Genomic DNA, 15,435 nt, shown 5'->3' on the forward strand with positions numbered 1-15,435 from the left:
GGAACCTGGGTTGGACAGTGTGAGCAATGGAAGGGCAAGGAAACAGACTTTGGCCATGCTCTAGGTGAGGGCACTGACCAAAGAGAAGCAAGGAAAAGAGTGATGAAAATGCCAATCAATGATAAACAATGGACAGGAACTAAACCCCCTGTAAGCTAACAAAATGCCTTGCAAGCGCAGCACATACACTGTCTCAGGCAAAACCTAAAGAGCAAACTTTCAGACGATTATGTCCTGTTCATTGTAAAATATGAAAACTGTTTAAATGGCTCTATGTGCCGTTAGCAACCCTCACAAACTTTACAACTAAACAGTAACAGACTAATTTGGAGTGTGAGATGATTGTAGGTGAGAATTGTGGTATTGCCTCATGTAATCACAGAAATCTAGTTACTGGTTTGCTGGTGGAAACAGTATGTGAAAAATGTGTGCAACTTGTGGTACTGGTTCTCCACCATCTAATTCTTAGTCACATTCTGGGCCAGTGCAACTTTGTAACAACATAATATTAGATAAAACATAATACAACACAACATAACAAATTATTATCCAGATTTTTATAACTTTTTCTCTAAAACTACATGTACAAATACAGTTTGGCTCTGATTCATAAAGCACACAACACTCACTTCTAATAGATAAAATGCTCCCACATCTCCTAGGCACATAAACACAAACCATTATGTGCATTTTACTTGGGTTGTGTTCAAATTGTAAACAGTGTGGTATGTGGCACCCTGTGCTTAAGTAAAGATCTGTACAAGCTTATCTGGACCTGTCGGTAGGTTTCTGCAAAAAAATTCTTGGGACTTGAGAATTGGCTGACAACATAGATTGATCAAAACAGGTGGTGTCCATTATGAAAATAATATCTGATTTGAACCAGATGGAAAAGTATGATAACACAAACAGAGGAGAATGAAGGCTGGTAACAGTAAGATTGTGGTCAGCTCACAATATAAAGTCTTTTCACTTTTGTGCAGAATTGGACTTATAAAAGACAATATCGGTCTGATCGCCTTGACCTTGAAAAGGATCAGATAGTTCCTCTTAGCTTGAACCTGCATGTGGAAAAGTGAGGATAATAGTTATTTTACTGTCCGGTGTATTTGAGGTGTGCGAACTAGAATATGTCAAATTTTAAATTTCAGTTATGTTATCCTGACAAAGGACAGATCTAGATTCTTCCTATGTGATACCTGGTCAGACGTTAGTCCTCTGAACTTCTTGAGAAATGAAAAATTGCAACATGCTTCTTCCTTGCACCACTGCGCCATGACAATGGTGCGGACGGTGGACTCCACAGTACAGAATCTCTTTTTGAACAGCAGCCATGTCAGATGTGCAAGCTCATTTCAATTGGAGGACTAGATCGATTTTTTTATTGTGGTGATGTATCTCCTTGCTGGTTTAGGTCTCCAAACTGATGGTTTAGGACTGGTTTCTCCATTACCACCTCGTAGACATTGATTCAGGAGTGAAGCTGATGTTAATGTGTGAGATGTTTCAGGATTCAGTAGATGTATGACCCTATCTACATTTTCATCTCCAGAGCTTGAATTTTTTTGTTTTTTTTAAGAATTTTATTGTTTTCGTTCAGAACAGTACTTTGCATTAGCAGTTGATTACATATTCGTTTTCCATCATATAACATAGAGCTTGAATTTTAAACATGTATGAAGCGGTGTGGTACATCCTAAAATGCTTGACTCGTGAGAACTAATGAAGTGAAATATTATGCAAACACTTTAGCACAGAACTAGGCTATATCATCAGTTCGCAATTCCTTGAGTAGTAGAGTGGTTGCGGGGGACCCTGGAAATTTTACACCCCAAAATATTACCTCAACTGAACGCCCAGGAGTTGATGAATTGGAGGCGATGTTAAGACTCAATTTCATGAAGCAATGTTTCCTCGCCGTAAAGCACCTCCCAACACATCAAAAATGCAGTTCATTTAGTAAAGGCAACTCAATAATTGAGTTCTAGATCAGCTGACTAAATGTAAGAGTTTTATTACAAAAAATCAAAAGGATAACGATACAGAGTTAGCATAAAGTGGCTGCCATGAAGACCAGTAGCGTAACAAAAGTTGAGGGGGCCCCCCTGTAAGGTGCACGGAGGGGCCCCGCAGAAATTTAATCTGGAGCTCTCAGGCCCAACTACTGTGCTGAGAGGGCCCCCTGCAGCTCCGGGGGGCCCCAAACCACGGGGGCTGCGCTGGCCTATGTTACGCCCCTGATGAAGACTATACACAAAAATCCTTAACAGTAGGCTATGGTTAGCCATGTTTTGTGGAATGCTGTTTTCTGCATAGGTAGCCTGAATAACTTCTTCCTCTGGATGTATTGTATTTAATGATTAGCAGCAGAAGAAGACCATCTGGAAGGTCCCACTTCTTTGCTGGCATGTACCATTGCAGTAGCTAGGAGGTCGTTATAGATGGCAGTCATTGGTGGCTTTCAGAGCTTCAGGGCTTAGTTTATTAGGTGCCACATTAAGCGCTGGGATACCCATGGGTAGCAATGCGCTATATAAATGTATATTCATTCATTCATTCATCCCAATGTCGTTCTTTCCATGCATCTGTTTACCATGTCTTCCGCTTTGGTGCACAGGTAAGGAAGCCATACTTCTTCATGGACTCTGTCTTCACAATACCTTGCAGTCCAGTGTGTGGCAGCTGCCGACTGTGTGTGATTGGTGATGTCACGATCACTAGGTGGATGCCTGTGATCAATAGGCTATCCATGTTCGCAGCGAGTCAAGGATGTAAGGTGCCACCTTCCCGCACCTTATTCATCTGCCCTGCCTTGAATAAGCTCTCAGAAAGTGTCTATGACCACTCTTTACCAAGGGCAGGATAAGAATGGCACAGTCTGTAATGCTTTTTGTTCTTTTTCACAGCATCAACAATAAATGTTTGTTGTTGCCTATTTTAAAGTTTAGCACATGTTTAGTACAGCAGGGCTGGGAATTATAGTTGATTATTTGCTGGTATGTTACCTGGTGCTGCGTTGTCTTTGATCACTTTGTGTCTCATTTCAATATTTTAAAGATTAGTTCACTCTATTAAAGATTTGTAATTGCCTTTGAATGTTCACCTTACCCTAAACTGTATTAATCTGGAGTCGAAATTGTTTACAGTAGCATTGGTTATCATTTTAACTGTTCACTGTCTTCCGTGGAGGTGCAGACAGTATATTTAAATATTGCTTATTTATCTAAATAAATGTTGTTGTACCATTAATACAATGTTTGGCATGGAGTGCTGCTAGTGTCCTTTAGGGACGGCCACTGCATTGAGCTTCCCTTGAAGCATTCTACTTCAAGGATCTTCCCTAATGGCTGCCAGTGCATTGAGCTTCCCTTGAAGCATTCTACTTCAAGGATCTTCCCTAATGGCTGCCAGTGCTTTGTAGTCCTTCATTGGGGCACTCCTGATTTCTTCTTGAGAGATGGACGGGGATTTCAACCTTTCTACAAGAGGTGAAGCATTTTCTGTTTTGCTCTGTTAGAATGGATAAATGTCACAATTCTGGCATTGGAAAGCCAGTCTAATTTCCTTATACCGTTGCAAGATGGTGTGTAAGCTGCTCTTAGGTTGATTTTCAGGCATGTACATGATGTGATCTCGCGCACTGGTACCCAAGACCCAACAGAGCTTTCTGGAAGCAATGTTGAAAGAACAAAGCGGCGCTGGTCATGCCAATGTTGGGACATTTATGCCACTATAAGTCGAACTGCACCCAGTAGATGGTGATGTATTCAGAGTCTAGATCTAGCATGATTTGGTGATCACTACACCGTAATCTCAGCAATCAGGTATTCATAATGGATGTAGGTTGGGGCTCTAAACATATGTTTTGGTTGAGCAGACACATGTTTGCATAGATATGCATGGATGTGCACTTCTCAGAGTCTGAATTTATGTGCAATGACAACTTGAGTGATCCGGGGAATAGTGTTCCTACTGTGATTGGCTGAACTGTGTTGTTAAAGTTGTTTGTAATGGGTTTCCCTTTTGTACCTGACATCTTCTAATAGATCCCACAATTCCTCAGTTCATAGGTCTGGATACAAAACTAAAATTGAATGAGTTGATGGTGCTCCTCCCAGGGACAACTGAGCACTGACCCCTTTCCACATTTCATGACAAAGGTGCTTGGACAAGCTTAGTGTTCCTCATGTTGGATCTCACTTACGGGAGCGAATGACTACATGGGAAGGACGCCGTCCTACTGGACATAGTTATGGCCAAAGCATACAGGGCCATTTTCAATCTACCCAAATATGTTTCAACAGCTCAGATTCGGTTTGAATTTGGTATAATCAAACAGACAATAGGAAGGCGGTGTGCGTACGTAGGGACTTGGCACAAGATTCGCACTGCTGAGACTGGCACTTTAAGCTCCAATGTGTGGGGGGAGCTATTCGACATCAAAAATCTCTGGCCAGAGACTATCTACTCGAATCTCTTCAAGTCTTGGGCCTGATTGACTTATGGGAAACTCCAACAGACCACCTTACTTTCAAAAAATAGCAAAAAAATCGGCGCGGATCATTTCAGCAACTGAAGACAAGAACGATCTAGCGAAAAGAGCGCATGGCTGGACAACGCTGGGTGACTATGGGTCAGTACAACCACAAGCATACCTCAGTACTGGCATGAATATAAAAATTAAAGAAAGGTTTCTGAAACTACGTCTTGGAGTAATTCCTATACTGCCACACCTGACACTCTGGGAGAGGAAGAACTCCTTAGAGCAGTGCCTACTGCAAAATTGGCAAGGAGGACATTGTCCACGTAATCTGCATTTGCACCAAACTAAATGACTTAAGGCGTTACCTACTATGTCGTTCTTCGAGCAGCATGGCACGCGGACTTGTAGACAAGCTGTAAAATTGTGTTTTAACCTGGAATATACCAAACTGAACTGTCAGGTTGTAAAGTTTTTTGATTTAACGGGAAAAAGACTCAAGAGACTTGAAGACAACTAAAAAAAAAAAATTCTAACTGATCTTAAAAAACCTTTTAAAGTAATGTATTAATGATTTTTTAAACATTTTCTTTTTTTTTGTTTTATGACACTTTGTAAAGATTTTAATTAATCATGTACAAATAAACAATTACTTACTTACTTACTTCATGTTGGATCTCAGGAGTGAACATGCCACAGTTTAAGTTTTGAGGTCCTTCCATGTGCATAAATACACATTTGGGTTAAGGTGAGGATTGGTGTTAGGTTAGGGATGTGACATGGTCCTGAGACACAATATTTTCCAAGTCGCCTATAGCAATTGCGGTTCTCATGATTTTTCCATGAATGGTGAACCAACATTCGGGCTGAGGATTCCTTATTCAGGCCACTCATCCACTTTGTGGACAATGTGAAAAGCTGCCTTCATAGTATCTTTGTCCATGTCATTAGTCTTGTCAAAGAAAATCTGCTCACAAATGCCTAACTTTATTAGAAGACAAAACAAAATCTGTGAAACATAGAGCTGGGAGACAGGAGGCCCACTCTGCACCCATTGAGCATATATTCTAATGCACATATGTTCATAAAATAAATGTATAGGTTTAAACAATCAAGGCTTCGATTGAGATCACGATGATGAAACTTAAACAAGAGGGTATTGCAGACGCGGAAGAATGAAAACAACAGTGTAACAGAACACATTCGAATTATCAAATAATGCAAATATGTAAACTTTACGATGCTGAGCAAGCAACTCGAAAATTCTTGCATACAATTGCCAACCACTAAAATGAGGCTTCATACATTAGATGCAGCTCAGTTTGGGGCTACGGTTAACATCAGCAAGTAAGAGGGATGTGATGGTCACAGGAAACGAGAAACACTCTCAATCCATTACTTTTGCACAATCCTTTCGTGCAACTCTTAGATTAAATCAATTTACATAAACCTGCTTACTTCATGGGGCATTCAATCAAGACGTTTTAAAGAGCCATACTCAGCAGTTATATCAGCTCTATTATCGCTCTTCCATGTAAGGAGGAAGGAAGGAGAAGAGGGTTTATTTGGAGTCTGTTCTTTCTCTCCGTTGTTCTTATATAGAGTTGTACTTACCCCTATAGTTCACAAAAAACAAGATACTCCAATCCTCTCATTTAATCTTTTAGGGCCAGATTTACAAGCCCCTTGAGCCACTTTTACATCACTTTTCCCATGTTAAAAGTGACGCAAAAGTGGCGCAAGGGGCTGGTAAATCTGCCCCATAGTGTGTCAAATATGGAGTTTTATGCCATGCATTTTTCATTGTAATAGTTTTCTGATAGCTCCTACTGTGTGGTGTTTTGGAATTTAATTTGGTTGATGTGGTGTTTCTCCTCCTTGAAGTGTACAGGTATGGATAATTAAATGTTTCCTTGTGGGTAATGTTTTTCACATAACTTTTTTTATCTTGAGTTCTGATTTACCTATGGAAATCAATCCCCAGTGACATTTCAACTCATACACACAGCAATGAGTGTCACAGACTGCATGATCTTTTAACTTAATATTTTTGCTGCTATATGGATGTGTGACCTGGTTGACTCGTATGATTTAATTACAGTAACTGCAATTAACAGCAAGAAGAAGGGAACACCTACCAATTAATTGGTTTACTTAAAGAGAGCAAAATATAAGGACCACACAGAAAATCATAACAATTCAATTGTTTCCAGCGTTTTATCACAAAGTCATCAAAATGCAAGTGATCAGGGATCTCTCGGCATCTGAAACTGGGCAACAGAGGAGATGGCAACTGCCTTTGGACTGTTGCCAAAGTGACGTTACAAAGGAGAGTAAAAGACCAGAGCCTAATTCAGGAGATATAAGATGTGAAACAGGATGGTGACTGGGCAGTTCATCAGGCAAACAAGTGTTGGCAGCGCCCCATGAAGCCATCACAGGAAACTAAGGGACATATTTACAAGAAAGTAGCGGAGCGCGTCGCTAGACTCCTTGGCTTAATTTTGCACGCCGCCACTTCTGGAAAGCAGGGCTGCACTGTATTTATAAAAATATGGTGCAGGCCGGCATTTCTCCCTGCGCTGGTGCTAAATTTAGCAGCCTAGTGCCAACGCAGGCACCCTTGCACCATAGTGCAAGGGTGCCTACGTCGAGGGGAAGGATTGTTTAAGTGCAGGAAGGTGTCCCTTCCTGCACATAAAACACTCTGAAATGGCATTTTGTAACTTCTATGAGTGGTGCTTTGTGTATCACACACAGAAGTTGCAAATCGTAATTTTTTCTTATGATTGCTTATATGCAGGAAGAGAGATCTTTCTGCACATAAACAATCAATGGCGTTTTGCTGTTTCTATGTGTGCTGCACAACGTAGCATACATAGAAACAGCATAAACGAGGAGAAACAAAGCATTTCTCCTCGTTTCGCCACAGTAAGACCAGGTTGTTCCTGGTCTTAATTTTGCTGCTACCCCATATTTACGCCACCCTTTTAAATGTGGGGCAGCGTCAAAATCAATGGGTTTTTGTGATGAAATGCCCCCCACAACACCCATTGCCCGCCACTTTCACGCTAAGTATAGCATGAAAGAGTGCCTTAGTTACAAGGCAGCGTTAAACCATGGTCAGCCTAGGCAGCGTTAAGCCACATTAAGTGGCTTAATGCTGCCTTGTAAATAAGATTAAGCCCATATTGCCAAAGAAACCTCACTAAAAGTGAGGTTCCAATGGTGATAAGGGCTTGTAAATTTGCCCCTAAGGGTCTTGTTTAGACCCTAGAGGAAGATTTGAGATGTGCCAGGTGACAGAGGTCATGACCTTAGGAGCCTCTCTGCGTTTTAGAAATCTCTGCCCGCCTGGTGGGAATCTCTGTGCTGTAAACAAAGCAGTTGCCATGGCTGCTCCCTCTACAGCACTGCTGAAGGTTCTCTGAACAGGAACTATTTGCCTCAGCATATTTTTGCTGACAGAAAACAAACTCCCAAAACGGGAGTTTGTTTTCTCTGAAAAAAACACACATTTCTTAAGAAGCCACTCACTTTTTTTTCTTTTTAGATATTAGCTCTAGTATTTCATTAGACACAACTTAATTAATACAGCACTTAAGATCTTATTCATGAGTGCCCCACAGGGTGTTCAATATTTATCAGACTTTGTTGAGTGTGTCTAATAACATATATTTCAAAGTTTCCCCTAAAAAGAGGAACAACTTGCATATCTTGTTGTTTCCTGTACCAAAATACACATGCCTGTTAATTATCTTGAATTTTTTCCCCATTAAAGTCAATCAGGTTTGAGCTTTCAAAATTTACCTGAAAAATATAACAGTATATATAAAATATTTCATATGACGAGGAATTATAAAACAGTTAAAACAGATTTAAGTCATTTCAAACTGTCTCTCAACTGTACCCCTGCTGCAAGAAACCTAGAGGCAGCAAAACTAATGTATGGCATGATAGGAGTAGAAAATTTAAATATGATTGACTGTGGTTTCAAATCCATTGGACTATGGTAAAACCTGTCGTTGCAGTCTTTTTTAGCCCAGGGAATGTTGTCTATGTCAGTACAACTTATTACCACCTCATTGTCTCGTCCACAAAATTCACTCTCCATAAAAAAGAAAAAAATTAGAAGGTCCCTAAAACAGACTCTGCCCCCATTACTGGAGAAATAAAAAATGGAGCTATTATGCATTACATTGTTTTACCAAGCAGAGAAACGTATAAATCCTTCTTTCGACTCAACTGTAGTTGGATAATACCCTACTTCAGGAAGGTAGTGAGAATGTAGGACTACTACCAGGAAGATACCAAACTAGGACACGTATCTTGAGGATCATATGGTCTACAGAGTGAAGTTAAATCCGTCTTGGGTTGGAGGCTTATACTGAATTCTCTCAGGTATCAAAATAGTTTTGTTTTATGCATCCTGTACGCTTGTAAATCATGTTTTCTTTAAATATGGACCAGGGATGAATGACGTGGTGAAATCAACTCTTAGCACCCACTCGTGGTCCACCAGCATTAATGACCACTGCAACCTTAGTACATTTCATGGCCATGCATCTCACTGCCATGCCTGATGTGTAGAGAAACCAACTATAGAGCTTACAGAAGTTCATCTTTTATGTTTGTGATCTGCCTCAGTTCAGTAGTTCAAGCACTGTGTGCTTTGCTGGCCTACTTCTAAAGTGTTTCTGTACCATGCTTTTCTTTTACAGCGCCCTCAAGATCAGTCACCCCCAAAGGAAGACGTTTTACTTTGCAGCGGAGAACCCAGAGGAAATGAACAAGTAAGCCCTCCGGTCATTACTGTCCCGTGGTTTGGATGAAGCATGTCAGAAGCAAGGGAGTGGTCATTGTTTAGCTCGGGACTCTCGAAGGCCAGGCCAGGCGTCCTCTGGGCTAATATGAGCATAGAGTTTTCTTTAAAATCTTACCCTGCCCAGGCTGCCCGGTCACTCAAGAATTGATTCCTATTTGTATGGTCTTAGCATACTTGGAAGATGATCTTGGTTATCCACTTGAATATGCGCAAAGTATGTACAGTAGTCAACTCACACATATAATCGTTCACTCCTTCACACATAAACGCACTCACTCGCTCACTGGTTGCATCTGTTCATCTATTTTGTGGATTTAGTCACTACTGTGGTTTTCCCATTGACACACCTAACCTTAGGGTATGCTCTTAAATCAATAGTTCAATACTGTATTTGTGCAAATACTTTTTTACATTCTAAGTTGTACCTCATTTGCTGAATAAGCAATCCTTTGGTGATCATAAATGTGTTTACCCATAGGAAGTCACCATTGTTGGCTGTAACGCATGTACAGAGTTACGGTCCCCTATATGCTCTGTGTGGCTAGCACAATACCTCATAGAGGCACAATCCATGACAACTGATTACCATAATGCCAGACATATGCAACATCCCTGGGGTTCCACACCATGATTCTACTCCTTTTGATTGGAATATCCTTAGAAGGATCTCATCACTTCCTTGCTCCATATCCATTTCAACTCCCTTCACTATCACATTCAGAATACTGGAAACTTGATAACACCCGTATTACCATCCTTTCCCTCCCACTGTTTCTGTAGTTGATTTTCTGCTCTCAATCCTCATTTCAGTGTTAATTATTTCTTGTTGATTTTGTGATTGTCATTACCACCATCATTACTAGCAGTAGCATGTTGAATGGAGCAATCTACTTTTAGACTACTGGATCTGATGTTGATGGAAACCCACCTATGTATTGAAAATGCCTAATAATGAATTATTCTGCAAAAAAAGCTGACTTGGAGCAGAGATACTCCTAATTTATTACCAAAGGCTGTAGCAACCATCCTGTAAACAATAGGCTAACAGCAATATAGGATCCTCACAAACAAATTCAGGAAGATGGTATTAAGTCGATCAGATCTTTAGGTAATGGAAAAAAGCAAACATATATCTATAGTCACAGTTTCGCTTTTGGAAAAAAATAAAATTATTGATCACATGTTTAGATACTATTTGCTGGTTTTGAAAAGTATTTAACTTGTAAAAGTGCCCTTCTGCTTTGAGTTCATGAACCTGAAGATAGCTTTTGTCTCCAGTATGGCACAGTTGGCAATTCTGGAGGTGCTTGAGGTTCTCAGTGAGGAATTATCTTTTACAGTCGGTTTCCATGAAGGCAGCACGGCTTCTGCAGCACCTTCTGTAATACCAAAGTGCTTTAAGGGCGGGGCTCAAAAAGTGTGTGCATAAGCCTGTTGTATCCTGGGGCACTTTGTATAATATTATTCATGCTGAGGAGGCAGAAGCCCACTTCCTTTTCCTCTGGCAAACCTACCATTCATGTTGAAAGTAGTATATTGTCCTCCTTGTCAGAGATGTGGATATTAGTTGGTATGGAATGACCTTGCTTAATTGCATACGAGTACCTCTTGTATATATCATATTTGATCTTTGGAACTGTTTAATGACAGCGTGGGAAAATACAAAATGTGTGAAGCATTCCCAATGATTTGATATACTAGATATAATCTGAAACTTCTGTTGACTGATTGGCGTAGTATATTGTTCGCCATTTTATCTAATTCAAAGGGTCTTTTATAAATGGCAGGTGAATTATGATATTGTTACAATGCTGTAAATTGTGCTGAAGTAGGCCCCAAAATAAACATCATTTTGTGCTTTAGATCAGAACCTGTAAGTGAGAATGAGACACTTCAAAGTGGGTGAAGAGGACAGGTTCAACTTACTTGGGAAGGGGAAGAAAAGTTTGTCCAGCTGAAGGACGTCTATTGCAGTGTTTGACCTCCAAAGATGTATCCAAAGAGGTTGTGGTACATCATTGTCTAACCAGATGTTTTCATGGTTCATAGAAATGCATCCATTTGCAAATGTCCTTTATGGGCTAAGAATTATGTTGAGTTTCATTTAGAGTTTTTAACTGTGTTGAGTCATTTGCCTGCCACTGTTCTTGCAATGTGTGGTCTGTCTCTTTCTTTTTGCGTTGTCTTTGGAGTTTATTAGGGATTATGTGCTCTGTTAGTTGTCTGGACTTTTTTTCTATGAGAGATATATTATGTCCTGGTCTGATGGATATCTACCTGGGTAGTATATGACCAGGTGTTCTACAATGTCCATCTTAAAAGAGAACAGTTGAATTTGGCATTGACCACACTTGGATGGTGCCTTACTCCTGGTATAGATCCTTTCATATAATGTATAGTTGGCACAATTTAAGTCTATCTACTTTATATAGGCACTTCCAGGCTTGAAGTACTCAGTCTACAACTAGGAGGATGCAGGCACCGTATGAGGCTAAGGATTCAATGGGCATAGAAGTCAACTCTTGAGACTAACTAGAATAACCCTGTTTGCAATTCATGACTAACATGGATTCACAGACTAAACAAAACAAATATCCTATGTTCTTCAAATGTAAGGAGTCATCTTCCTCCTTTCTTCTTCCTAATGGTGCACGTCCATAAACCAATTATATGTTACCACAGAAGATGACTTACACACCATTTCAATACATTTTTTAGTCAATGAAGGCCTATGAATTTTTAATTTAGGTCACTGGGACTTTAACTGTCGCTGGCTATGTCCCCACGGTTTCAAGTTGCGAGAGGACTCAGCTTAAGGCTAAACCTCTCTTTGTTGGCTTTTCCACCTCTGGCACACCAAAGCTCTTCCCAGCAGTCTTCATGTCCCACATATTTGGCTGCCAGTGAGTTTAGCATGCCCTCAGAAACACAAATCTGGAAGTATAAGGAGGCATCACGCTTCCCTGATGTGTCATTCAGCCTGACCGTAGTGTCCCTGCCTTCAAATCTTTCCCCTCTGATGGGGAGGCTACTTTGGGCAGGAAGACAGATGCCAACCCACACATGGGGATGTGCATTCCTATAAATACATTTTCCCACTAGATATTGTTTTGTATTTTATGTATTCGGTCACTAACTCAGTCAGTCAGTCAAAATACTTTATTTTCGATAAATTAATATCATAAAAAGACATAGGAACAATACAATTTCACACAATCATCAATTCATAATTAATACAAAGTCAAATCATCATAAATTTACATACTATATCTATTTACACAAAAAGAATACAAAAGAAATATGTTCTTTTTAAAAACTCAATTATTAAAATGTATTAAAAAGAGGTCAGTTAGATAAAACAATCTATTCACATCACTTGCATGTTACATTTATGTATATTAATTTCATGAAGTAAGCGTTTCATATGGACAGTATTAAAATTCAACCATTATAGAACCATATTAGTTGGATTATTGGACAACTTCCTTTTCTTGATCCTAACAGCCCCCACTAGAAAACTAGCAACATGGAACATAATCCTGGGGGTCTGCAATAACTGTAAAAACAGGAGTGCAGGCTTAACCTGTATAAACCCTGCCTCCTTTAGGATCGGGATCAAAGATTTCCTTCTTAGTGCCGTGTAGTGATCGCAGAACATCAAAAAGTGCAATGTGTTCTGGGTCGAAAAGTTATCACACTTACACGGCATTGCATTTTCAGGAGTACACCAGGTTGGGAAGCGTCCAAGGGTTAAATGGATCAAATTAAACCGAAAACGGGTTAAAAGAAAACGATGATAAAGTTGGTTTACAGTAGTTAAGTATAGTTCAGGGCCTGCATGAGTGCTCAAAATAATGCTAGTCCGCACCGTTGGTTTCTCAAGTTCTACTTGTACCCTTTCCAGACTTAGCAATTCTCCCATCATACCTTTAATCAGAACAATGTCTTTAGCAGTTATCAAGGCCGGGGAAAAAAAGAGATCTGGTCTCCCTAACTTAACAAGACAGTTTTTAATGTAAACTAGCCACAGTATTTTGTTTAGTCTATCCAGCTGCAAGCAGTCTTTTAGGATGATATGGTTAAGGGGGATTTCTTGGTTCAACCAGGTCTTTAGCCAAGCCAGAACAGGGGCCACTTTGATCAGGTCTGAGATATATCCTACACCAAGTTCAGTGTGAACAATATATGTTGAAGTGGACTGTGGTACAGAGAGAACAGATCTTAAAAATGTGTTCTCAGTGATCTGTATACTTTCCGTAGAACAGTTACCCCAAATAGCACTTCCATATGTAGCAACAGCAAGACATTTTGCTTTATAGATTTTTAGCAGAGTTACTATTGGCCTTGCTCCCAATTTTTTTTAAAGCCCTGGAGTGCAGAAGATGATCTAGCAAGGGAGATGTTTCTATTTTTTATCGGGGGACCCCAGGTGCCTCTCTCATCAAAAGTGATCCCCAGGTAGGGAAAAGTGGCTACTCTGCAAAGCTCTTGTTTCCCACAAGTAAATATTTTTAATAACTTGTTATTTTTGCCCTTGCCCATTTTCATAATTTGAGACTTTTTGACATTAATCTTTAGGTCCAAGGAACCCATAAAGTCCTCAAAAGCATCCAATAATCGTTGAAGACCAACACCAGTACGTGAGAGCAAGATGGCATCGTCCGCGTATAGAAGAACTGGAATTCCAAGTTCTCCTATACGTGGGATTTCAAGGGTTGCCTCTTTTAGGGTAGGTTCCAGGGCATTTATATAAACAGTAAATAGGAGGGGTGCCAAAATGCACCCCTGCCTAACTCCCCTTTCTGATTTAAAATGACTCGTGCAACGCCCCTCCGAGGTAACTCTAACCAAAGCTATTAGATCGGTATGTAAGTCTGCTAGAAGACTAACAAGGGCCCTGTCCAGTCCCATATCGAGCAAAATTTTCTATAGTTTGGAACGATTTACAAGGTCAAAAGCTGACGAGAGGTCCATGAACCCCAAGTACATGGACCCCTCCTTGGCCCTCGTATATTTTTCTACTAGTAAGTGCAAATTAAGGCCTTGATCTGTTGTGCTCCTTTTTGATCTAAAACCATACTGAACGTTTGATAGGACCCCTTTCTCGGTTAACCAATCATTCAGTTTTGATAAAATAACCCGGCCCAATATTTTCACCGATGAGTCAATCAATGAAATGGGTCTGTAACAGGATGGGTCTTGCCTGTTACCCTTTTTAAAGACCGGTATAATGATGGATTTCTTCCAGGAGTCCGGGATTTTGTCATTTGTAAGAGCATTAAAAACATTACATAAGACTTTAGACCAAAATTTTGGTGCACTTTTGAAGACACCCCCTGGTACCCCGTCAGGGCCCGGTGCTTTGTTTTTCAGGGTCAGATCTATTGCCCTTTCCACTTCTGCTGCCACAAAAGTGACGGCGGCCTCAGCAGTACAGAGTTCCACTACCTCAACTTCTGAAATGACAGCAGAGGTGGTAGCACTGCTAATTTCTGTATATATCTGTCTAAAATGTTTGATCCAGCCCTCATCTGAAATATTTGCCTCTAAGGGGGTGTTTGGGTCATCAGAAAAGAGTGGCTGATTTATTATTTTCCAGAATAGGCGACTATTTTTTAGAGTTTCTGGTTCAAGAAGTTGGGCCAAAGCATTGTCTTTCAGGTCCCTCTTTCTGTCTAGGATAGTTTTTTTGTACGCAATCCTTGCACTAGCTATATCTGCACGGATTTTGGGAGTTGCTTTCAGGGCTTTTAGTAGTACTCCATGCGCTTTTGAGCATTTCTTGTCGAACCATCTTTTGCCCACTAGCGGCTTCTGCCTGGACTTATTCTGAAGACTACGGTTAATTTCTATGCAGATATTATCAAATGCCGCTATAACCTCTTTGCATTGTGTTCTATTCGCTAAGCATATTGCAACTTCATCCTCTACTTTGGACAAAACCTCTTGAAGAAAGGTTTCAGGGACTATTTTTGTCCATTTCAACCTACGGTTCTGGTCTTTTACCGCGAGGTTTACTCCCCCTCTAACTTTTACTGTTTTTAAGGAAATTAAATCTGTATGCTTCACTTCAAGTAAAACAGGATTATGATCGCTAAAAGCTGATACCTCTGTGTAATAATTTATCACA

At 40.2% G+C, this 15,435-nt stretch overlaps 1 protein-coding gene across 8 annotated transcripts in view; it reads left to right on the forward strand.

Moving 5' to 3' along the window:
• The window catches only part of IPCEF1 (interaction protein for cytohesin exchange factors 1), an 844,548-nt gene that overhangs the window by 650,597 nt on the left and 178,516 nt on the right, over positions 1-15,435 (forward strand). For all 8 annotated transcript variants that reach the window (XM_085611547.1, XM_085611538.1, XM_085611539.1 and 5 more), the window contains one exon: positions 9,202-9,273. In XM_085611547.1, coding sequence (XP_085467673.1) covers positions 9,202-9,273 — 72 coding nt within the window. The remainder of the gene's footprint in view (positions 1-9,201; positions 9,274-15,435) is intronic.

The sequence above is a fragment of the Triturus cristatus genome, chromosome 6 (assembly GCF_964204655.1).
Source record: "Triturus cristatus chromosome 6, aTriCri1.1, whole genome shotgun sequence".
NCBI classification, from domain to species: Eukaryota; Metazoa; Chordata; class Amphibia; order Caudata; family Salamandridae; genus Triturus; species Triturus cristatus.